Source organism: Microtus pennsylvanicus, chromosome 3, assembly GCF_037038515.1.
Source record: "Microtus pennsylvanicus isolate mMicPen1 chromosome 3, mMicPen1.hap1, whole genome shotgun sequence".
Lineage (NCBI taxonomy): Eukaryota > Metazoa > Chordata > Mammalia > Rodentia > Cricetidae > Microtus > Microtus pennsylvanicus.
In genome coordinates this window covers 20234359-20256973 of record NC_134581.1, presented here as the reverse complement: position 1 = coordinate 20256973, position 22615 = coordinate 20234359, and the positions used below count along the sequence as shown (strand labels likewise).

General features: G+C 48.6%; 2 protein-coding genes and 1 non-coding gene across 5 annotated transcripts in view; 1 reads left to right on the top strand and 2 right to left on the bottom strand.

Annotated features, from left to right (window-relative positions):
- The window catches only part of Bfsp2 (beaded filament structural protein 2), a 58509-nt gene extending 45599 nt beyond the window's left edge, over positions 1-12910 (bottom strand). The window contains exon 1 of the mRNA XM_075967716.1: positions 12419-12910. Coding sequence (XP_075823831.1) covers positions 12419-12910 — 492 coding nt within the window. The remainder of the gene's footprint in view (positions 1-12418) is intronic.
- Positions 12911-16951: 4041 nt separating this feature from the next.
- Positions 16952-22615, bottom strand: part of Tmem108 (transmembrane protein 108) — a 279477-nt gene continuing 273813 nt past the window's right edge. For all 3 annotated transcript variants that reach the window (XM_075964817.1, XM_075964818.1, XM_075964819.1), the window contains 2 exons: positions 21982-22136; positions 16952-17296 (listed from right to left, as the gene is read on the bottom strand). In XM_075964817.1, the coding sequence (XP_075820932.1) occupies positions 17174-17296; positions 21982-22136 (278 nt within the window). In that variant the 3' untranslated portion in view covers positions 16952-17173. The remainder of the gene's footprint in view (positions 17297-21981; positions 22137-22615) is intronic.
- Positions 21067-21174, top strand: LOC142847412 (U6 spliceosomal RNA). The gene has a single exon (XR_012910172.1). It is a non-coding gene; the product is annotated as a U6 spliceosomal RNA (small nuclear RNA).

Here is a 22615-nt window from a genome sequence, read left to right as displayed (position 1 = left end):
AAATAAAGTGTGTCATATTTAAATTAAGGGTTGACATGCTGAGCAATGGGCACTCTTTTTATATTGAAATATTTCATAGTTAAGAAAAAAAGTGACATTAAACAAAGTCAACTAGAAAAAAATTAACTGGTCCAGGGGTCAACACATTTGGGGTCTACTACAGAGATTCTCTCTGGGAAAGTGTGCTGGGACCGAGGTGGGAGCCCCTGGGAGTGAATGGGTACAAAGGAGGACAGGTCCCTAGGGTAGCAGTCATGAGGTGGGGTACAGTTCGCTGCAGACCCGGGGAAAGGTGGGTGAGGCAGCTGTAGGCAGGCCCAGGAGGCCATGGGGATGAGGACAGTCCACACTGCCCAGCTCCTCCCAGAGGTCCTTTCTGTGTGCTAAGAAGAAGCTACTTGGAAGCAGTTATTTTTAACTTTCCTCTGATGAGATTTATCTCCTAGGTGTTCACCCTTATCAGATGGACTTGTGGTACTCAGAAATATGTAGGGCTCCAAGTTTCCAGGGCTCCTTTCTGATTTCAGGTGTAGCTCTCAGAGCAGATCCTTTGTGTGCGAGCATGTCTGTGTCTGTATGTGTAGACACGTACCTGTCTGCACCTCTATGTACCTACGTGTACAAGGAGGACAACCTTGGGTGTCGTTCCCCAGGGGCTCTCCATCTTTTTTTGGAGAGGTAGTGTCTCTCATTGGGACCTAGAGCTCACCAGTTGGCCCAGGCTGCCTGGCCAGGAACCCTGTGTCTCCCTAGCTCTGGAATTGCAGGCATGCACTGGGGCCTGGCCAGGGAGGTGGCTCTGCAGGTAAAAGTGCTTGCCAAGGAAGCCTGAGGACCTGAGTTTGTACTCATAAAAAAGCCATCTGCAGCACCACGTCTGGTGATCATGCTGCTTTTGGTTACCAGTGATCAGATAAAAACCATGACCCCACTCGTATTTCCACTCAGTGTCAGGGACAGGGTCTGCCTTCCACCGAGTGGGTTAAAAGGGATCCAGGGAGAGGCCCTTGGGTTTTGACCACACCTCTCATGTCCCTCCTGGTCCGTATCTGTCACATGCCCAGCACTGTGCTGACACATCGCAATGTGACTGGACCCGTGTGTGGATCTGTTGATTCATCATTCCTCCTGGACTCCAGGGCCCAGGGTAACACGACTTTGGCTCTTTAATATTCGAATTCTCATCGTGCCTGGTACTTGGCAGACTGCATTCAAAGCCTCAGAAATGAGCAGAATAAAAGGGAATCTGCGACAGCCCCATAGCAACCACTGTGATAAATGTCACACTGTCAGGCTGCTACAAGGAAGGGGGCAGGGCCAATGCGTGCCACCATCGTGAAAGATTCTGTACTTAAGTGTGACACTAATTACATACACAGGCTGAGAAGTAGTAGTCTAATCTCACCCTGACAAAGCCTTCCTCCCTGCCGCTGTACTCCTGTAAGCTTCAGAAGGACCACGGCCATGATGGCAGCTGCAATTATCTCCTTCCTCTTCAGAGGGGGAGGCGCAGGTGGGATGAACCTGGGAAAGTATTTGAAGAATAGGATTCTGAACTTGGAGCTCTGCTTCTAAATTCAAGCTCTGGCCTAAACCCCAAAAGCAACACAAAACGAAACTCAGAGAGTAAAGGGGTTTCTTCTGTTTCAAACAGCAACAGCAGACAACAGGGCCGGACATATGGGCTGTGCATTGTCTCAGCACAGATGGAGGTTTTACGGTTGATTTTGAATTCATAAGAAATTGAGACCTGTCATGGAGATTCTGACATGATCGGATTGGCTGCAGTGTGACATGGATTGTGCGGCTGGCCTCCCAAATCAAGGTGGCTCTAATAGAGAGATGATTTGAGGAGTCCAGAACTTGACACCCAAGGGACATTTGCAAGGGCCTGGAGAGGCTCAGTTTGCACCTCAGCTCCTAGAGCAACCAGAAGGTGGCACCCCTTGCTAAGCGGCAACAGCCTGAGATTCCTCCTTGCACCCCCTACTCTGGCACATCGAGGGCCTCCTTCAGCTCTGGGTTTGGTTCAGAGGCCACTCCGGGATTGCTGGCCACAAAGCGACACCAGGGGCCCATCCCTATGTGCCACTGTATAGATGCTATCTGTACTCCTTCCCCTATGGAGTCTGCTGGGCAGACTGACTAGAAATGCTATGCACGTTCATGGTTATTATTATTTAACATTCACAAACGATGGCACCGGTTACTCCAAGTTAATTTGAATGCTCATTATGTCCAGGCATTATAATAAAGGTTTGAAATAAAATTTTTAAGATTCACAACAACCCCGTGTAAGAATTCTATCTTCGTTTTACAGATCATAGCATTGCATTCAGAGAGGCTGAGGTTATAGGTCACAAAGTCAGTCAATGGCAAAGCCAGAATATTCTTTAGAGGATCTGTAGCACACACTACAAGCTACTGCCATGGATTGACTCATCTTCCTGCCTGACTTCCTCTTGGTCTTCCCTTGCCTTCCCGTCATCCTTCGGTCCTTTCCTGTTTTCTGGTATCATGTCATCGTTGCAAAATGCAAGGAAGACCTTACCGCACTTCTGCTACTGGGGATTCTCAGTGTATTGAGCAGGCTGAGAATGCCTGCCACGGACTTGGCCCACAAGGGAGGGTTTGCCAGGGGACCAGGGTTGGAATGGCCGTTTGTTTATAGGACAATGAGGGCAGCTCATGAATATTCATTGCCACCTACTTGCAGGCAGGCACAGCGCTGCTAGGGCTGGCCAACCCAGGAATCCTAGCTGTGTATTGGTTTAATTTAATCTGGGTTTTTATGAACTCAGATCATATGTGGACTTGGCTTGCTCTCATTTAACCCATAGACAAGTTTATCCAGCAACACCTGAGACATACCCTGGCAGGTATGTGAGGTTAATTAAACAGGTGTTTCATCTCTTCTGGGGCACACAGGTCGCCATCAGAATCTTAGGAATGAAAGGGCCACATGGGCCAAGCATTCCCACCTGGCTAGCCACAGAGGCAGGTTTCAAAGCATTGAGGGGATGGGGAAAGGGTGCTGCTCTTAGTTTTTGCCTGCAGCACAGGAGGCAGAATGGTCTGTCGTGGGAGGCTTGGGAGGTCAGAGAATTTTACAGATGAACCTCTGAGTAAAAGGGATTTGTCTAATGAGCTCAAAGCCAGGGAGCAACCAGAGAGGTCAATGAAATTCATCCCTTCAGGCCCATGAAGAGGACCCTGTCATATGTCTTCTAGGGTCACGAACTGGAATCTGACTTACTTCCTGAGACCTGGGGAGCTGGTCCCTCCACTTAAGAGCTGAGAAAAGGGTTCAGAGAGGTAGTGTAAACTGGCCCAGTCACACAGTAACTGTGTCCCCTGCACCATGAGCAGGTCTCTCCTGGGCGGTCTGCCCCACAGCTGGCCCCAGGGAATTCCAAGCTCCACATGATTTGATAGAGGGCAGAATATCATTTCAAACGAAGAAAGAAGGAGTTTAGATACAAAAATATGGGCAGTTGTGGACTTTTGAGGTGACGTTTGGAGAACTAGAAGAGGATGTGAGAAGTCAGGAATATATGGTACAACAATAACAACAACACAAAACAAAAACAAAGCAACCATCAGTGGCCGCTATGGCTCGCACTGTAGACTGCCCCAAGAGTCAATGAAATCCTATCCCTAGGACTGCTTCTGAGACACGGTCTTTGCAGATGTAGCAAGTGATGATGAGGCTATTGGGGCAGGGCTTGATCTTGAGTGATTTGTGACGTCCTTCACGCCAAGGGAAATCTGCATATGGACATCCAGGGGATGAGGGCAGAGACCAAGTGGTGCAGCCACAAGCCGAGAACTGTCAGCCATTTCCTTCAGGGCTGGAGTCCCAGCAAAGTGCTTCATGAAGCAGCTGAGAGGCTCCGCCTTTTAAAGGCACAGCAGGGCTAAAGAAACTCATCAGCCCTGGGCCTCCAGAGTCCTGGGAGGTATATAGGACATTAGAGACCTTAGGATATTAGCTCTGTTGGTTTGGCCTTTTGTGCTGTGGACAGGGAGACCGAGGAAGCCTGGTGTGGTGGATGTGAAGTCAGACCACAGCTCTGCAGCCTGCAGCCGGCACTGGTATCTCACTGGCCTGTGAATGCTCACAGCCTGGCCATCATCAGGTGTGGCATTCTGGTATGGTGGAGAGAGGCCGAGACCAGGGCCTGTGGTGGTTATATCAGAACAGAGGCAAGGATCTTCTTGAACACAGGTCTTACTAGGGCTGAGCAGCTGCTGTTTTTGCTGCCCTCTGGCTGCCTCTCTCAGCCTCTCTCCTCCTGGGTAAATATTAGTGTGGTTTCCAGTCCCCAGGCAACCCCACCTTGACAGCAAGCCTTTGCTTTCCCCTAACTGCCAGCACAGGCCTTCCCAGGGTTCCTCCTTCAGACACATTAGGTGTCCCCAGAATGATTCTTTGTGGCGATAGTATGCTCATGGTCTTGTCCCTGAGAGAATATTCTCTGTCATCTTTGGTGGCTTTCAACAGGCTCGGGTCTCCTAGACTGAGAGAGAACCTGGGGGGGGGGCACCATCTAAGCTCCAACACCTGGTGTCACCTCACACTACATTCAAAGAGCCCTTAGTCTCTGGACTGGCATGAAACTCAGCGTTAGGGGGCAGCAGAGGGCCCAGAGCCCACCCTGCAATCTCTGAAAACCCCACAGCAGGTCTCTCCCTCCCACACAGGCTGCTGCCCACCTCCCAGGAAACAGTGGCTTGGGGAAGTTGGAACCATGCACCCCAGGGATCCCCTGAGTTCCAGTGAGATGAAGGTGTCCTGCCTCTAGGGCTGACTGCTCGGCACATTATTTTGTTCTGAGCCTGAACATCATTGCAAAAGAAAAAGATAGAATCCCAAGGGAGACCTCGCCATTCCTGGAAAGCAAAGCTATTAAACTTTCAAGCCAGTCTGGAGCTGACTGAAGAGCTGGAAGGTGCCCCAGCTTCCTGCATCCTAGTTACAACCCTTAGTTCTGAGTCGTGGCTGTGCCTGCGGGAAGATCAATCTACCGTTTGTGATATGGCCTTCTAGATGAAAAGAGGTGGAAAAGGAGAGCGGTGTAGACCCATCCCACAGGTTAAGCACCTCACAGCAGCCGGCGCTGCTCCATTTTAACAGGCAGAGGGTTTTCAAAGTAGACGGTGGGGTTCTAGAGAGATCCCTCTGGATTTATAAATGAAGGCGCCAGGGAGCTTTAGCAATATCTTGTGGGGACTGGAGGCAAACAACACCGAGTTGATCCTGCCTGTGATAGAAACTCATGGAGGAGTGAATTTCTGTAGGTCTCGGTTTCTTTATAAATTAGGGGTCAGGAGGCTGAGGTGGGAAGATCATGAGTTTGAGACTCCTATCTCAAGAAACCAAATATCATGATAAACTGAACAAAAGTACAGCTAGAGGCTATTGTCTGAATTGTGCCCCCTTGATCCACTGTACCCTCCGAGCCAAACAACCACCATGGTGGGGAGTTCAGCTGTGCTGCCTTGCAAAAATCAGCCCAGCTGGGCTTGTCGAAGCGTGGGGAGGGTCATAGGACCCTCACCTGGGCATCCAGCTGCTCCCTACCGCCCGGTGTACACAGCATTGCCCGGATTGCACGTGGTCTCGGGAAGGAGCTAGAGTTTATAAGGAAGATTAGTGGTGGGGGCTCCGTTTACTCCTCTGGGTAAAGCATCCACGTTCCAGTAAGTAACCCCTCATCTGGGTTCTTTAAGGGAGCCTGATAAACTCAATGGTTCTCCACAGTTGACTTTTGGGGTGTTAGAAGGAGGGGTAGACATTGCTTATGTCTCCCCTGGGAAGGATTTTTGCAAGAGAAGTTCATCTCATCATGTGGATAAATAACCAAGGTTCTAGTAGGATACTTGATGCTCTGGTTTTCATGGCAAATAAACAATAAAAAATGTCACCTGCTAGTTAGCACTGCTCAGAGCTGCCCCCGAGGGGGCCCTGTCTTGAGGGTGAGGGGAAGCTAACAAAGATGTTCTAAAGTTTAAGGGAGGGTGAAATTTAAGGTAGGGTGTGATACCTAGAAAGGTTCTGGCCTGGTGGGCCTGGCGGGAGGAACTGGGGAGGAGAGAGAAGGGGAGGGAAAACCCCGCCAGGGCTGGGCCAGTTAGTGTTCAGACAGTGGCTTATCTTCTGCCCAGCGTCTCCAGAGCCTAGCTCATGCCCCTTCTTCTCACTACACTGCAGTGTCTCTGCCAAGACTGTCAATTATGCAATGGCCCCTGAAATAAATAGATACGTAAATAAATAAATTGTAAGTTGTTTTCCAACAGCCAGCCAGTATGAAAGGGGGGGCTCTTCATTACCTCCCGCTGACGGCTGAAGCGACTCCTCATTTCTGCTGAATAATGCATCTGTGGTCGCCAGGCTCGCTCGTTTAAAGCAGACAAATGAGTCTTTCTGAGCAGCTCCCCTGGCAGACAAGGATGAACGAGGCCTTATTTGCCTAAATGAAGTCCTCAGCTTCAGTGGCTCAACCTCAGGCTCCGGGGGGCCGCTGGGGACCCCGTGCCACTTTCTGCCTGCCTCAGCCACTCTCTCTCCCAACCACCCATTTCTCCTCAGCTCTTGTGCCAGCTGCCTGGATTAAGTTTTAATTTGTTTTTTTCTGGAGAGTGTGGTCCGTTAGGAGGCCCTTCCTACTGCTCTTAAATATGGATGTCTGTGTCTGGAGAAGCCTGTTGGGATGGGGCTATTCTTCTCTGAGGACAGAGCCATGGATAGATCCTTATTCTGTGAGGCTTAGAGAACTTCCCTGCTTTGACTTGGAAGGATCTAGATTCCTTGGAAGCCATTGTATTTTATAAGATGAAACATTTTTTTCTTTTTCCTCGTGTTGGGGATTAAAATCAGGACCTTGCACACGCTAGGTGGGTGCTCTTCCACTGAACCGTCTTTCTCAGTCCTAAGGTTAATGTTCTCACAATAGTGAAGCGTATACAGCTGAAAGAAAGCCCGTTGCCGAGACAGGTAGGGGACCTCCATAACCCATAACCCAGGGGCAAAAGGCAAGTAAACTCTGGGCTCTTCACCCATTGTCCATTAAAAGCAAACTTCTCATGGGGTTTGTTGTAAAATGTTAGATTAGGCCACAGAATGTTCACAGATGTAAAGTTCCCATGTCAACAAGGCTAAAGCTCGTGGAGTTCAAGATGTCCATGCCAATAACAAGCAAAGAGGAGGGGAACTGGGCTGCAGAAAAGTCCCTACAAGGCACCTGATTTTATTTGCTCTTGGTTTGGGAGGTCACAGAGCTGGGCAACACATTGTCAGCTTCCCATTGGCTCCTTTATAGATAGCACCTGCAACATGGGGGCTAGATTAGTTGTCCACGTTCACATTCCTTCGAGAAACTTGAAGGCTGCCCTGCTGAAACCTGTCTGCTTGAGCCTAGAGTTAACTGGTAGATGGTGAAAGCAGATCGAAGCTTGGCATCCCTGCCCTCCTAGGCTTGTTTATTGTGGTGGTGGGGAGGGAGTCCAGGCCTGTGCACGCCAGGCAAGTGATCTGCCTCTCACTACCTATCTAGTCCCTTGGTGCTTTGAGGCTGGCTTCAAAGTCACAATCCTCCTGCCTCTACCCCCGAGTACTCAGATTACAGGCTTGGGCCACCATGCCCTGCAAGTTATAGAATCTTTATAATATGTTTAAATAATCTGCCACCCTCTTTATTTCCCTCTTGCTCTATTTTTTTTTCTTTTCTGGATATTTTAATCTTTTTGTTCCTACAAATAACATTTATGGTCAACTTACCTAGCTAAAGGTGAAAGAAACTGGAATAAAAAATAGAATTTGCATTAAATTTATAAATTTAATTTGCATTAAATTTATCAATTCTAATTTTTAATCTATTTTGCATTAACTTTATAAATTTGCATTAAATTTCTAAAATAACTCAGGGAAGCTGCTGTCTTTAAGTTACCAAATCTTTCAATTTAGGTATATGATGTTTCTTTTCTTTTGTTCAAGACTTTGGGTTTTTGAAAGGGTTATATCCATAGAATTTGGATCTTTAAGTTTCTTCAGAGGCATTTTATATTAGAATACGATAAATGAATTTATCAGTTCAGTTATTTTATATATACACATATATTTATTTACATATATGAACAACATTTTTTGGAATTGTATAACCTGTGACTTAATTAAAGTTTATTGTTTGTTGTACAATTTTTACATTGAGCTCTCCAGGTTTTTTAGAAAGAACCAGCATTTTTCTCTTCCTTTCTAATTCTTACACTTTTCTATTCTGATTGCATAGACCACCATCTCTAAACAGTTCCACATTAGCAGACGGAGTATATATTCTTTCCTCAATTCTAATTTCCCAAGTGGGCCTCTAATGCATCCTCTTTAGAGATACTTTATCATGTCAAAAACATCTCCAGAAACCCTTCATAACCACGAGAAACCTAGATATGCAGACATCTTTGCAGAAGCCGACTGACTTAAGGTCATGTAGGTGGCAAGTGACAGGGTCTGAGCTTAACCTTGGAACCATTTGGTTTCAAAGTTCCCAGACTTTGTACCACTTATGTTTTTCATTACATGGACCAACGTGTCCCCCATTCTTCAACAAGAGCCCCACATTGCAAGGTATTCTAAGATTTAAGAGTGACTGAGTGGGGTGTATGAGCCACAGGTTTGCCTCTCTGTGCTTTTTCAGCCTTCTCAGATACACTCTATATAGACAGACCTCTTAGGAAATCAGGTTTCCCTTCTTAGGAAACAACTTAGGACTACCTCTAAGTAGCGGCCGCATGTTCCCTTTCCTTCCCTGACTTACTGAAAATGTTCTGCCAATCTTAGCCACCCCTGTCCCTAAGAATTTCCCAAAATATCTTCTCCTCTATGTCATGATGTTTTTAACCACATTGTAGCATCCTACAAAGCTTAGCTGGCAGTCACTGCCCCACAGTCTAGCCTGCCAAACTATATTTTATCAGAAATATAAATTGATTGATCAAGATGTGGAGGTACAAGTCTATAATCCTAGCACCTGGGAGGCTGAGACAGGAGAATTGTTGCAAGTTTGAGTCTAGCCTGGGCTTACATAGTAGTTGCCATTCTAGCCAGGACCCCGTATCAACAAACACACAGCGCACACATGCACACGCATACATGTGTGCACATTAAATGAAAAAAGGAAGAGCAATTGAATATTTTCCTTGGGAAATACATGTAGGGTTTTGTAGACATTAAAACAGCCCAGAGTTCTGCTCTGCCCCTCTGGCCTCCTTTCAGAGACAACAGGGTGTCGGACTCAATGCTGATCCCACTGCCTTTTTCACCTAGTGGGTGAGGTCAGCTGTCAGTGTGGTTGCAACGCCAGGCTCACAGCCTTCATGGTGAGAGAATGGGGCACTGAACGGCACCCTCAGCCTTCTAGCAGTTTCTCCAAACAGACAAATGTTCAGCATATAGGCTGTCTCCCCAAGGGAGAGAAAATAGCCTATTTAGAACCCCAGTTCTTAGACCTTTCAATAATTTTGATTTCAGTTTGCCTTCTCCCTGTGGAGAGCCCAGTACTCTCCTCCATATCCAGTTCTAGAACTCCACATCCCCTGCTCTTCCCCAGGGAGTTTCTCCCTCACCCTGGCTGAGCTCCCGCGTGCACTGACATTCACTACACCAATGTTCATCTCTGCTGTTTTATCTGCAGCTGGGTACAGGGAGGTCTTGGCGCAAGCTTGCGTTTGGCTATTGAGGAGAAAAGAATCTGTTGCTGCCAGAGCTGGTTCTGGATTGGAACCTGCTTGATAGAAAAAGTCAGGAGCTCAGAGCAAGGAAGCAGAGCCTCCTCCCCCTGGACCAGGAGTTGGGTTTTCTGGTCCTTTGGTCTCAGAGGTCATCCCCTGGGACCTTTCCCACTTGCTTTCAGTGCTGAGCAGGAGAAGGGGCCTGAGTGGTTCTAAGGCTGAGTAATCAGGAACGTGATTTTTAAAATCGAGGAAGAGAATGGGGAGGAGGGGGATGAGTCTGTTCCTATCTAGGCATTCATGGATGCTTTAGAGGAAAATGGCTGCCACTTTGGACTTTGACCACTAGGAGCAGAAGCTGAAGTCTTGGTGTCCATTCTTCATGACTGTTCTATTGAGGTGTTTTATAGCTATCTAGTCTATGGGTGACAGAGTTGCTGGATTGTGGAGACATTATTAAATCCAGTTTGTGGATGAGAAATTGAGGCTTAGGCACTGTAAAAGTTTTCGTAGCCAGTTGTAATATGCAGCTTCTCACTAGCCTCTGTGGTTGAACTTTCTAACCACGCCGGGATGTCTGGTTCCCTCCCGGCACATGTGCATGGCATCCAGGTGTCATACTGTCCAGCAGATGCTGCTGGGCTGGAATATCTGGGATATTCTAGGGGTTAATAAGTTATACGTATCTGAAATCTAGATGGTTGCAGGGACTCCCTGAGGATTGGCTACCTCTTAGGCTGTGAGGCCCTGGAAGTTTGAGGCTCTCCCTCACAACAATGTGGGCAGAACAGCTACACCAGCCAGAGGATAGTGTTGTACCTTCCTTCTCTGGGGTGTATGTGTTTTGAGAACCGTGAAGGAGAAGCATCATGGGATGAAATGGGGACTCCATGTCCGCCCCTGCTTGACACCACCCAACCACACACAGATAGTTTGTGACTTTCAGGCTGCATGCCTGACTCCAGGGAACAAATGGGATTGAGCTGCTTCTGGCTAGAGACTGATTTAGTGTGCAGGGATCCCAAGGCCAGCATGTGGGGAGGAAGGGGAGAGAGAGAAGTCAGCTACCCACAGAGAGACCAGCTGAGATGGGCTATGTTGGTACGATTCCAGCCTTGAGACCACAGCTTGAGGGCAGAACTGATGGATGAGCTTGGATCTCTACAGAAATTATCCCAGAGAATAGGACGCACCAAGTGAGGAGGACGGGAGACTTCTGCATCCCTGCCCGTCAAGGTGACTATCTGCTCTACGTAGTGATCAGAAGGAATAGAATCCAAGTAAAGCAAAAACGTCAAGTCCTTCATCTCATAACCACATCCCAAGGGCTCGGATGGAACAGAGGGTGTTGCGTAGCTCTTTTCCTGAGTTGAAATCCCTCCCTTTGGGAGGGAGGAGGGTGGTTCCTAAGATCAGGAAGCTTAAGAAAACTTACTGAGTCCAGCAAGTTATGAGTGCCCCCCCCCAGTTATATATGCATGCGATAAACCTTTGTTGGGGAAGAGAGACTTCCACAGAGCTGCCTGAAAGTTGGGCAGGGTGCTCCAGGGGTGCAGCTTTCATGAGCATCACCCCTGTACTTTTCAGGGATGCAGCTTCCTTTGAATCAATTATACTCCTGTAAGTAACCCCAATGATCTCACTGCTCACCAAGCTAGATTTGAGCAGACTCTTTGATCTGTTGGTGGCACCCTGTCTGGGATGCAAGTGTACTTGTTCATATCTGCCCAGGAGAAATCGCACAACAGACGGCCAAGACTAAGACATTTCTGCCATCCAGAAAGTTCTATTTAAATCTAAACTGTTGTGCTGGTATTTTTTATATTGATTTCGTGCTTAAATAATTTTTGCTATATTGAGTTAAATAAGATAATATTAACACCAACTTCACCTATTTTTACACATGTACACACAAGTACACCCCTAATAGGTAATAGGAAATTGAAAATTAATCAGTATACCATATTCCCATTGATCCCTATTGCCTGTTATATGTGGGTACAGGAGCACACCTTCATTCAGCCATCTTTTAATAGCACATCCACTCAATGGTATTTGGTTCTATGATGGCTTGAAAACACTTGACAGTGACAGTGACAGAGGCAGCCCCAGATAACAGCACAAATGCAACGTTGAGGACAGAAAAGGCCAGGTTCAGATATCGGCTATGTCTTTCTATTACAGTGGTTCTCAACCTTCCTAAGGCTGCAACCCTTTAATACAGCTCCTCATGCTGCGGTGACCTCCCCCCAACCTTAAAATGATTTCATTGCTACTTCATAACTGTAACTTTGCTACTGTTATGAATCATAATGTAATTCTCTGATCTGCAGGATGTCTGCTATGCGGCCCCCAAGGGGTTACAACCCACGGGTTGAAAACTACAGCTCTGTTAGCTTGTGAACCTGGGCCATGTACACGGTTTTCTTATTTGAAAAGTGTACACAGTGCTAGTCTGGTCACAGAGCACTGTTGGAATGACTTGGGGGTGGTGCATGTGCTATGCCTGGGGGTCCTGGCCCCTCGTCAGCCTCAGTGAATGGCAGCTAAGGTTATCATTAGACCGCCGGCAGTCTGGGTACAAGAGTGGTCAGCTTTCTTGGCCTCAGACTCCTCCCCATCTTTTCTGCAGCCTTCAGCATCCCCTCTCAGGGCTCCAGCAAGCCTTTAGAGGCACAGCTGGAGGACTTACCTGCTGGTAGCTGCTGGCCCAGGAGGCTCGAAGGGCATCCCAGCCTCCAGAGCGCTTGGCCTTGCTCTCCAGGTGAGCCCGTAGCTGTGTTTCCAGCTCCTGGCTGACTTGCTCCAGAGCGTGCACCTTGGTCATATATTCCACTAGACAGCCCCCCAGGTTTTCAGCAGCAGTGTGATCCCTTTCTGCGTCTGGAGCAGGCACGGTGGCAAGGCTTGAGCTCCGTAGGCCCTGCAGGAAGACACTGCTGATGCCTAGGGCCCGGCGGGTTACTCGGGCACTGAGGCCACCACCCATGCACCCACTGGGTGCTACTCCTACATAGACTCCGGGCGCACGGATGAGGCTACCCACAGCACTGGTCCTAGAGGCTGGAGGGCTCTCAAGGGAGGATGGAGATCGTGTCCCCCTGAGGGACCTTCTGTGCCTCTGCAGGGGCATGCTGGAGTTGGCTCCAGGGGGCAAGTCCACTGCCCCTCTCCTCTCGCTCATCATTCTCTCTGCCTCTGTGGTGCCCAGCAGGTTTACAGGGTCCAGTGGCTTTGGTTGCTAGCCCCAGCATCCCCATGGCCTGGTCATGGGCCTCTCTGGAAGCTCCCCTGTTCTTTGTCTACTGCCTTCCACGAGCTTCTGTCATTCATTGAGCTGGAAGAGAACCACCCCACCAGCCTGTGAGGCACCCAGGCATTCTCTGATACTAGGTCATATGCCCAACCTCTAGACTTTTCTGTTGGCGGGGGAGGGTGCTGGAGCAGAGCAGGCTGTGGGAATGAATCATCTAGATTTGCCTTTTGTTTTAGACAGGGTCTCTGAGGCTGGCCTCAAAATCCATACGTAGCCAGGATGACCTTGAACTTCTGATATTCCTCTAATTCCTGCGATAGAATCCAGGGTCTCACACACTAGGTGCGTACACTTGGGTTTGTGTGTCTTGCTGCCGTTGAGAGGGGCAGGGAGGCAACAAGCGGTTCTGTTTCACTGGTGAGGAAAACAGGCTTGAGGACCTTAGATGGCACGTGTACTGATCGCCTCCTCCAGATCTCACGACACAAGCCGGGGACTCGGGGGCTTTCCGCATACTTTCTTATGCTTAGGGGTGTGTGTGTGTGTACATCCACACAGGATCAGAGGACAGACATGGATGTGAGCCAGTCATGGAGGAAGGCCGCCCCAGAGACCCAAGGGACACAAAGCAAGCCTGCCGCTATCTTCTTCCCTCAGGCCTGGCAGCTCTCCAGCCCTCCACCTCCAACTTCTCGCTCCCTCCTCCTCACGTCTGCCCTCTGACACACTGCTTGTCAGCTGCTGGCCCTCAGCCATGTTTCTCCTCCTCTAGACCTTGCTGTACATCTGCCTGATTGCTAACTCTGACACATCAGACGCTCTGGAGCCAGTTTAGCACTGGAGCTGCTGGGCAGTCATTTGTTAGGTTCTGGACCCTTTCCCACCTCTGTCTCCCCTTTAACAAGACCAGGAAGCAAAGACAACAAAGCAATTTCCGGAAAGCACCCATGGGTGCTACATGTTAGGGTTTGCTGGGCACCCCAGGTTTTAATCCTTGCCCTTGGCAGGCTCCAAGTCACACTTTCCTTCTTGGGGAGCTAACATGGTCCCTCCAGCTTGGGCATGTGCTGAGGTTTTAGTGTATTGAAACTAGGCATCCCAGATCTAGAGATAGACATAGTTCTTGATTCTGTAATGTGAGGATGGAACCCAGGCAAGAGAAGGGACCAGGAGTCAACTTCTGATAGGTACAGAGTACACCCCAATTCTGAGCACAATTCCACGCTCTCACTGACTTTTCCATCCAACTTTAGAAGGTAGGAAACTCTCACGTTGACAAGTACTGCTGTTTGGGTGCACACTGTATGATTCCAGAAGTATTATCTCAAAGATACTATTACGTCCCTCTGTGGCAAAAGGCCGAGAGCCCATGTCCAGAACACAGCAGAGCCGCTCTGCTCTGGAGACTTACATAAGGTTGTCTCTAGCACCTACCAATTGCCAGGGTCACAGGCCCTACTCATCTGCTAGAGCAGTCTGTGGACTTCTCTGTCCATAAAGCTTTCAACCTTCCCCCTTCCACCTCATTCACTTGAGACGATGTAGGAAGCCCTTTGTTAGTTTTGTATGCACATGTGGAGGCCAGAGATCAAATTTAGGGCTGTCCTTGGGGGCTATCCACTTTACTTTTTCAGACAGGGTCTCTTATTGGCCTGGAACCCACCAATTAGCCTAGACTTGCTGGTCAGTGAGCCCCGGGGATCTGCTTGGCTCTGCCTCCCTAGTGCTGGGAATAGAAGCACGCGTCAGCACACCCAGGTATTTTATGTGGGTTCTGGGGATCAAACTTGGATCTTCATGATTGTAAGGCACTTAACTGAGGTCCACCTCCCAGGAGATACTTCATTAAATATCAGTGTTGATTATTTGATTAACAGATTAAGGAGCCAATTGAGTCAAGCAAAGGGCAGTAGCTTATAGGCCTTAGCTTATATGGGTGTGGCTCTCTTCCTATGAATACCATCTCTGCCACTCCCATGGTGCCCTGGTAACAGCCTCCTAATCCAGGAGGTACTGCTGGGTCCCATGGAGCCGCATTTCAGTCAGCTCTGGATAAACTGTCTAAGGCTAAAGGAAGCTCAGGCTACTTGTAAAGGTGTTATGTGGCCCAGGCACTGTTACTGCCTGGGAATGGAAGTGATCAGTGGTTTTGGACACTCTTAGACCCAAAGGCATTTTTATTTCAAATCTACACAGTCCCCTGGAGATGGGGACAGGTAAAGGAAGGCACCTCAATGGATCCCAATGTTTGGAAGATCAGAAGAGAGTGAACTCTCCCTTAGAAAAACTACCCTCTTGTTCTAAAAGAGCAGTTTTACCAAACATTTCGGTGGCCCTGTAAACTCATCACAGTTGTGAAATTCGATATAATGTTCAATTAGATAAAAAATTACACATGGAATTAGGATGGTTATGGGTACCATTGAAGGGGAGACTCAAAGGTTATTATAAAAAGAATGCAAAATGTATTAGCAACTTGCTCCTCTGGGTAATAAAATAAGTTTATTTATATATACATGGTAGCTGAATTCTGTGGATACGGAAAAATAAGTCATACATCCACAATTGTATATATAACATATGTATCTTTGACATATATTATATATAAATTTTACTTTACAAACAAGTTTTCTCTATACATACTCACACACATTGGCATAGTCAATGCAATAGCTAACAGAAATATTATGATAAGGTTAAGGTCAGACAGCAACACGTGAGAGAGCGAGTCTCGGCACGACATTTAACCTGCTGCGTTTGTGGGATGAAGTCTTTGAAAAGAGACAAGCAGACTCATGTTCAGTAGGTCCACACAACATTGAGAACACATGTTAATTCTGAAGGCCGCCTTTCTGTCTGAAAGGAGAATGGAGGAGGAGAGGAAGTCGTGGTAAGAAGACCACAGCAACAACACAGACATCGAAATCAACAGTCAATTCAAGTCCCAATCTGACAATAAGAACATCTATATTCAAAATATACTATCAAACTATTTTTCTTTTAAGGGGGCATTGAAGAAGTTGGATTTCTAGCCACGGTGGGCTAGGAAGGGAAGAGAGAAAGCGGCTGTCTCCCGTGGCCCCTCCGGATCTCTGAGGGTCTGCTCCCTGTTGACCACACTGGGCACAGAGTGAGCTGGGAATGCAGTTGGACCTGGACCAGGGGAGCAAGAGCCGGGAGGCAGGGGACAGTGAAAGCTGATAGCAAGTTCATGGGCATGTCTGCCGTGCTTCTGCCTGTAGATAGAATGGCACTTCTCTCGAGCGATTCATTTGGCAATCTTTTTCTTTAAAGATTTAATGGAAAAGGTTAAAAAAAATAGTTCTACACTTTCTTTATAGACTGGTTTCTCAGGGGGCATAACATCATTGCCTTCAGAGAGAGCAATACAGAATCTCAACAAATACTTGTCCCTTGAACAGGGAAGATCAAGTGTGGCACAGCCCCAAGGCTGGTCTCTGCATCCATCCTCCCAGGAAGAGAGGCATAGGGTCCAGGGTGAGGGGGAGGCATTGGAAAGGGATGCAGGAAAGGGTTTCTAGGGAGCACTTTCTTGCTAAACAAACACAGTCCCATTTGTTCTAGCAGGGTGGGAGCACCCTGTGGGGTGATATAAGGGGCCTTGGAACCCCATGATGCCTTGATGTCTTCCATAGATCCATTATACCTTGACATTCAGAGATGGCACAGTGAGGCTTCAGGGTGACTAGTTCCCTTCTGTTTCGTACGCTTGCCTGTGTCTTCTGCTTTGGCTCCCCAGTTCCCGCCACTAGTATACACACATGGAGACAGGAAATGCAGACATATTGAGTCAAGGGAACCAGAGCTTCAGGGACACACAAGGGACCACTCACTTGGCCATCAAGTCATTCAGCTTCCATGGGGGATTGGTCTCTTTCCTCACCTGCCCAGGGCTCCTGGGACCCCTATGTGCCCAGAACAGCCAAGAGAAGCAATCAGTGCAACTGCTTTGCTTAGAAATACCTTTATTTTATAAAGCCATGGGTCATTCTGTAAATTTTTTTTTAAACCACACTTGTAAAAAAGATGTTGACAATTCTTAAGAAAAAAAGCTGAAAATGTTTCTTATTAAGTCAGGGTTACACAAAGGTTATATTTATAATATATATATTTGTATATTTATAATTTAGAGACAAAAAATAGGGAGTGGCAACACAGAGGCTGCTGCATCTAGATCTCAGAAACTTGATCCGTTCCCACGAACAGTGTTTCCTGGCAGAAGGGGTTCACAAGGACCATCCCAGTGTCTCGATAGTCTCCATTGGCTGGGGAGCGGGGCTCGGAGAGCTGGTCCTGGGGAGAGAGCAAGGAAGATGGTGTGAGCTGGGGATGGAATGAGGGCTGATTGCTCTTCGAGAGATGCTCAGGTATAGCCAGGTGTGGTAGCACACATAACCCCAGCACTCCAGAGGATTGTAAGTTCAAGGCCAGCCTGAGCTCAACAAATCAGGCAAGTAAGCACACAATAAGAAAATAAACACACACATGCACAGGTACACATGCATGTGCATCACACACACACACTCCTTACTGTCTTAGTGAGCAACGGTTGATGGTTGATGTCCTTGGACTCCAGACTTTACTTCCTGCCTATTCCTCATGAAAATTCACAGCTTCCCCCCCCAAAAAACAACTATGGGTACCACCCATGCTACACTTCAGAGTCTCACAGGCCCACCAGTCTTCAGAACGCAGTTCAGCCTCCACCTAAGCCCCGCCCCCTCAGACTGGTGAGAATCAACAACACAAGCACCCACGTGGACAGACCCCATCTCTGTGTAGCAGTGCCCTATGTGGTAAATGAAAACAAAGAACACTACCCCTCACTCCCTACTCTCAACCTGTCTGCTAAGCCCCAGGGTGGAAAAGCCTTTAAATAGGCCCTCATGCCGCTCAGAAGGGACTCGAGTTTACGAGGCTTCGACAGGGTTTCCATCTCAGCTACCAGGGACTACAAACACTTGTGGGCTACTAATGGCACTTCCTGGATCCTCAGATATTAACTTAGGGAAAAGACAGACCAGCAAGCACCTGAGTAAATGCCAAACCACCAAAGTCTTAGAATGTCCAGGAATATCCAGGCCATTTCAAGGCAAGTGAACTCACAGCGCAGCAACAAGCCTGTGTATGCTGGCCCGGGCTAGACTTCTCAGGAACAGCTTCGGTTATGAAGCCACAGTTTATTCTCTGATGTTTATCTTTAAACACACAGACAAAAGACAGTTCCTGAGGAGGAGCACTGGCTGCTTTAGTGGGTGGTCGGGAGAAGAGGAAACTGGGTTGTTGAGAAAATGTCTTTTCAGGAGACAGGCATGTCCCTCAAGAGCTGACTGGCCATGTCCCACCAGAAGGGTGCATAGAAGCCTGGCTCTTCTCACCAGAGGAGAGAAGTCCTTTTCTGTGCTCTTGGGCTGAGCTGTGAGGGGTTTGGAGGTTGAAATCTGGTTTGTATCGCTTTACAGTTTTAATGGGGCAAGTATGGACCAGTGGTGAATCTGGATAGGGGATGTATGGGGGGTACTACATGAAAAAAGAAAGGTATTTAGGAAGTAACCAAGACATAAAGGGGGAAGGGGAGCAGGAAGGAAAGGGAGGGAGAGAGGAAAAGGATGAAAAACCAGAAAAGTGGTCAAGCTCCCTTGGGCACTGTGACCCGCCATTCTAGTGTGTAGCTACTTTATCATCAGAGCAGGATGGGAGTCAGGCACAGGTGCTTTCTTAGGCAAGGCATGCGGGAGCATCTGGATGGCAGGTGCATGTCTGAGAATGTAGAAAGTAATCATCCTATGGTCTACAGGGCATGGATGGCCCCAGCAGCTTCTATCCTGGCTCCGAGTGACCTATATTTTGACCGCACACAGCATAAGTTTTGTGCATTGGAACAGTTCATAGTCCTTTCAGAAACATAGCAGAACCAAAGTAGACTGGAGGGGCTGGGGATGGGGGGCAAGGGCACACTCTGAAGCCAAACGTGGCATACTTCTTGTGTGGTTTTTGTGGTGCCTTCTGTTCGTGAGACTGGCCAGGCGGCCCTTCTCCTGGGAGTCCCCTGGCCTGGTGCTGACTTTAGATCAGGAGCCCCAGCTCCCATTCCTCTCAGTCCTACAAATGGAACTTTTCTACAATATGTTCATGGGTTCTGCTCTTCAGTGGTCATTTCCTCATTTGCAGAGAAAAATTAAGCTTCACGGCCCAGATTCAAACCTTTCTCAAATTTTTCACTTACTGTAAGAAAAATGCGCGCTGGCCTCTCACCTAAATGAAGACCCTCACGAAGCCTGTCTTGCTACCGGCTCTTTGATTATTACCTTTTATTGAGTAACTACTGTGGTAGGCTCTGAACCGAGTAGGGTGGGTCATGGTGGTCTTTTTCATGCATGGTTCATTCATCTATTGTATGTTTGCTGCAGACCACCATGGGCTAGGCCAGGCACAGGTCTAGATGCTGGGAACGGAGGGAGGAAGGAGTTCAACAAACAAGGTTCTTCCCCCAGGGCCCTCCTGTATTTCACAAGGAGAGGAAGATAAATGTGTCCACAGAGCCCTAGGCTGCAATGCTTCTGGTGAGCAGGACTATAAGGAGAAGGCAAGCAGGGATGGGGAAGAGTATGGGCATGGCTCTAAATGGGTTTAGGGCAGAAGGGCTCCTTAGAGAGACCTGCAGGAAGTGATATAGGCGTTAGGGGCAGAGGTCCAGGTAAGCTTAAGAGCAAAGCTCTTGTGGGTCATGGGCTTTCTATGCAGAGCAAAGAGCCCAGGAGGGCTAGGAGAGACTGGGGATTAGTAGGGGGCTGTGAGACCAGCTCATGAAGGAACTGGAAAGAGGAACTGGGCTTTTTGTGTGTGTGTGTGTGTGTGTGTGTGTGTGTGTGTGTGTGTGTGTATGCGTGTGTGTATGCGCATGTACACATATGTACATGTGTATAGTCAACCTGGGTTGTGTAAGAAGTCAGCTGCAGGTGGTGGTTCACAGGAGTCAGCTCGAAACAGGATCTTTCACTGGGAACTGGGAGCTTGATGATTAGACTAGGCTGGCTGGCCAGGAAGTCCCAGGAATCCTATCTCCACTGGCCAAGTGCAGGCAAGCTTATACATCACCACACTGGGATTTTCACATGGGCTCTAGAGATCTCTCCCTCTCTCTTCCTCCTCCTCCCCTCCCACTCTCTTTCTCTCCCAACCTGTCATTGTATGTGTGTGTTGTGTCTCCTGCAGCCCATGCTGACCTTGAACTCCCTAAGTAGCTTGGACTTCTGCTCTTCCTACCTCTGCCACCCCAGTGCTGGGACCACAGGTGTGCATCACTACACCCAACCTTAGCTCCTTGATACTGTGCAGAGAGGAGTCACTCAGGAGCTGGGATCCATGGCTAATGAGGTCATGCTTTTGAGAGGTCATCTGGCTCCCATGTGGTGTCTGTCCTCCTCTACTGCCAGAGGTGTGAGGGGATGGAAGGTTGCTCTCCTAGCCACCTGCAGCCATCAGTGTGTGAGAGAGGAGAGGGCCATGTGCAGGAATGAGAGCAGCCTAGGAAGAACCGACAGACCCTGCCGACAGACATGCTGAGAGCATGCAAGATTGCGCTGGGGGGACCAGCAGTGTCGTGTATGCCACTAGGAACACCAGGTGAGCTTGAGGAGTGTGGGTCAATGAGTTTGAGACTCAGTGAGGCTGCTACGTGGCTGAGTTCAGGGGAGACATCAGAGCTGCGGAAGAGAAATGTGGTACTGGTGCTCCAGCAATAGCAATTACGTCATACACCTAAGACAAGTGGAGCCATAGTAGCTGAACCTGGGACTGAGCCATGAGCGGTGTGACAGCTAAGACTTAATATTCCCAAATTGAGAAGGAGCTGCCAGGAGTAGGGACTGCAAGCAGGTGGCCCAAGGAAGGGGGCGCATGATACTGAGTTAACATCAGACTGGCAGTCACAGAGTAAATACCAGGATGGGAAAGTGGGGGGGGGGGCGCTGATGCTCCGGCAAGAGGGCCACATCCAGCCTGGCGGATTACATAGAGACTCACACAGCGGTGCTCGGAAAGTGGGTTAGAGGGCGAGCTGGGTGCTCCCTTTGGCAGCACACAGACTAAAATTGGAACAATACAGAGACGATTAGCATGGCTCCCATGCAAGAAAAAAAATGGTGGTCCGTGGAGGGAGAGAAGACTGTAGGAGAGGGGACAGTTCACACACACAGACCTGTGAGGGGTGCCACGGAGGAAGGAAATATCCAGCATGGATGGGTGGAGCTTGCTAAATGAGGAAGAAAGGGGCAGGCATCCTGTGAGGCTAGAAAGTTGGCTGCTGGGGTGGTAAGGGCTTGGGAGGGGCTGGTCTCCCTCAGGTCACCTAAAACCCTTAATCCTTAAGTGGGGAGCTCAGCTGGGTTTTGAACAAGGGAACAATGTGGCTGTATTCCATTACTGAAGCTCATCCTAGAGGCCCAAGAAGGGGAGGTGCAGGGTAGGCAAGATACACTGTCACAGCAACTCAGCTCGGCTGCCCCCCATCTCTCTCCTGAACCATCTCCAAGGCGTCTGTCTTCCTTTGCCGGCCTACCTAGCAAAACCCAAACCCTCCTTGTACCTCTTGGGAGGCTTTCTCCCCTGCGTTTCATCTGTTACTATTCTTAATTTGGTTTGCTTTTGAACGACACCAAGCTTCATCTCCCAGCCACAGCTCAGAATTGGAAGTCCCCAGAGAGCATACATTCATCTTCGCCATCCCCAGAGACTGCTGCCACAAAACATTTCCTCAGTAAACATTTGTCACTTATTCCCAGACTGACAACTATTTCCCCAGACTTTCGTGTGCAGAAATTACCCCTGGATCTTGCTTCAGAATCAGATCCCGAGTTCGGTTGGGCTGGGGCAGGAGGAGAAACTCCTGGCTCACAGAGCATTGCGGAGGACTGGGACTCAGGGCTGAGCAGGTACTCTCTCTGTGGAGAGTGACCGTGGAGGTGTGGGGCTGTTACCTCCGAGGTCTCCAGGGACTGGATCTCCCTTGGGAGCTCCACTGCATGCCGGTTGAAGTAGTCCATGGTGATGGCATTGTTCCAATAGCTCAGGTTATTCTCAGGGTTGGCCGTCTTCTTCTTCCTCCTCATGCAGCACACTGTCAACAGGACGGCTGTGGAGAGAGTTCCAGTCAGAGAACAGGGTTGGGAGAGACAAGTGCCTAAGCCCCAGCGGGGTGCAGAGGAGGTGTTACTGTCCCCAGCTACTTAGTGCATTCAATCATTTAAAAGAATAGACTCCTCTATCCCAAGCTGGCCTTGAGCCCACTGTGTAATGAGGCTGGCCTTTAATCTCTGATCCTTTCGAGTTCTGCGATCCCGATCCCAGGTCTGTGTCACCATGCCTGGTTTAAGCAGAGCTGGGGACTGAAACCAGGGCTTTGTGCATGTAAGACAAGCACTCCAACAACTGCGCTAGCCTTCACTTACTTAGCTGATTTTTCAACCTCTACCTTTTTGTTGAGTACCTACTGTGTGCTAGAAACTGTTAATAGTCGCCACTGTTTTCCTAAGCATTCATTCTATCGTGTGCTTGCAGAAGAAGCTAGATGATACATAGGTAAGAAGACCAATCAGGTGGTTTCAATACGGA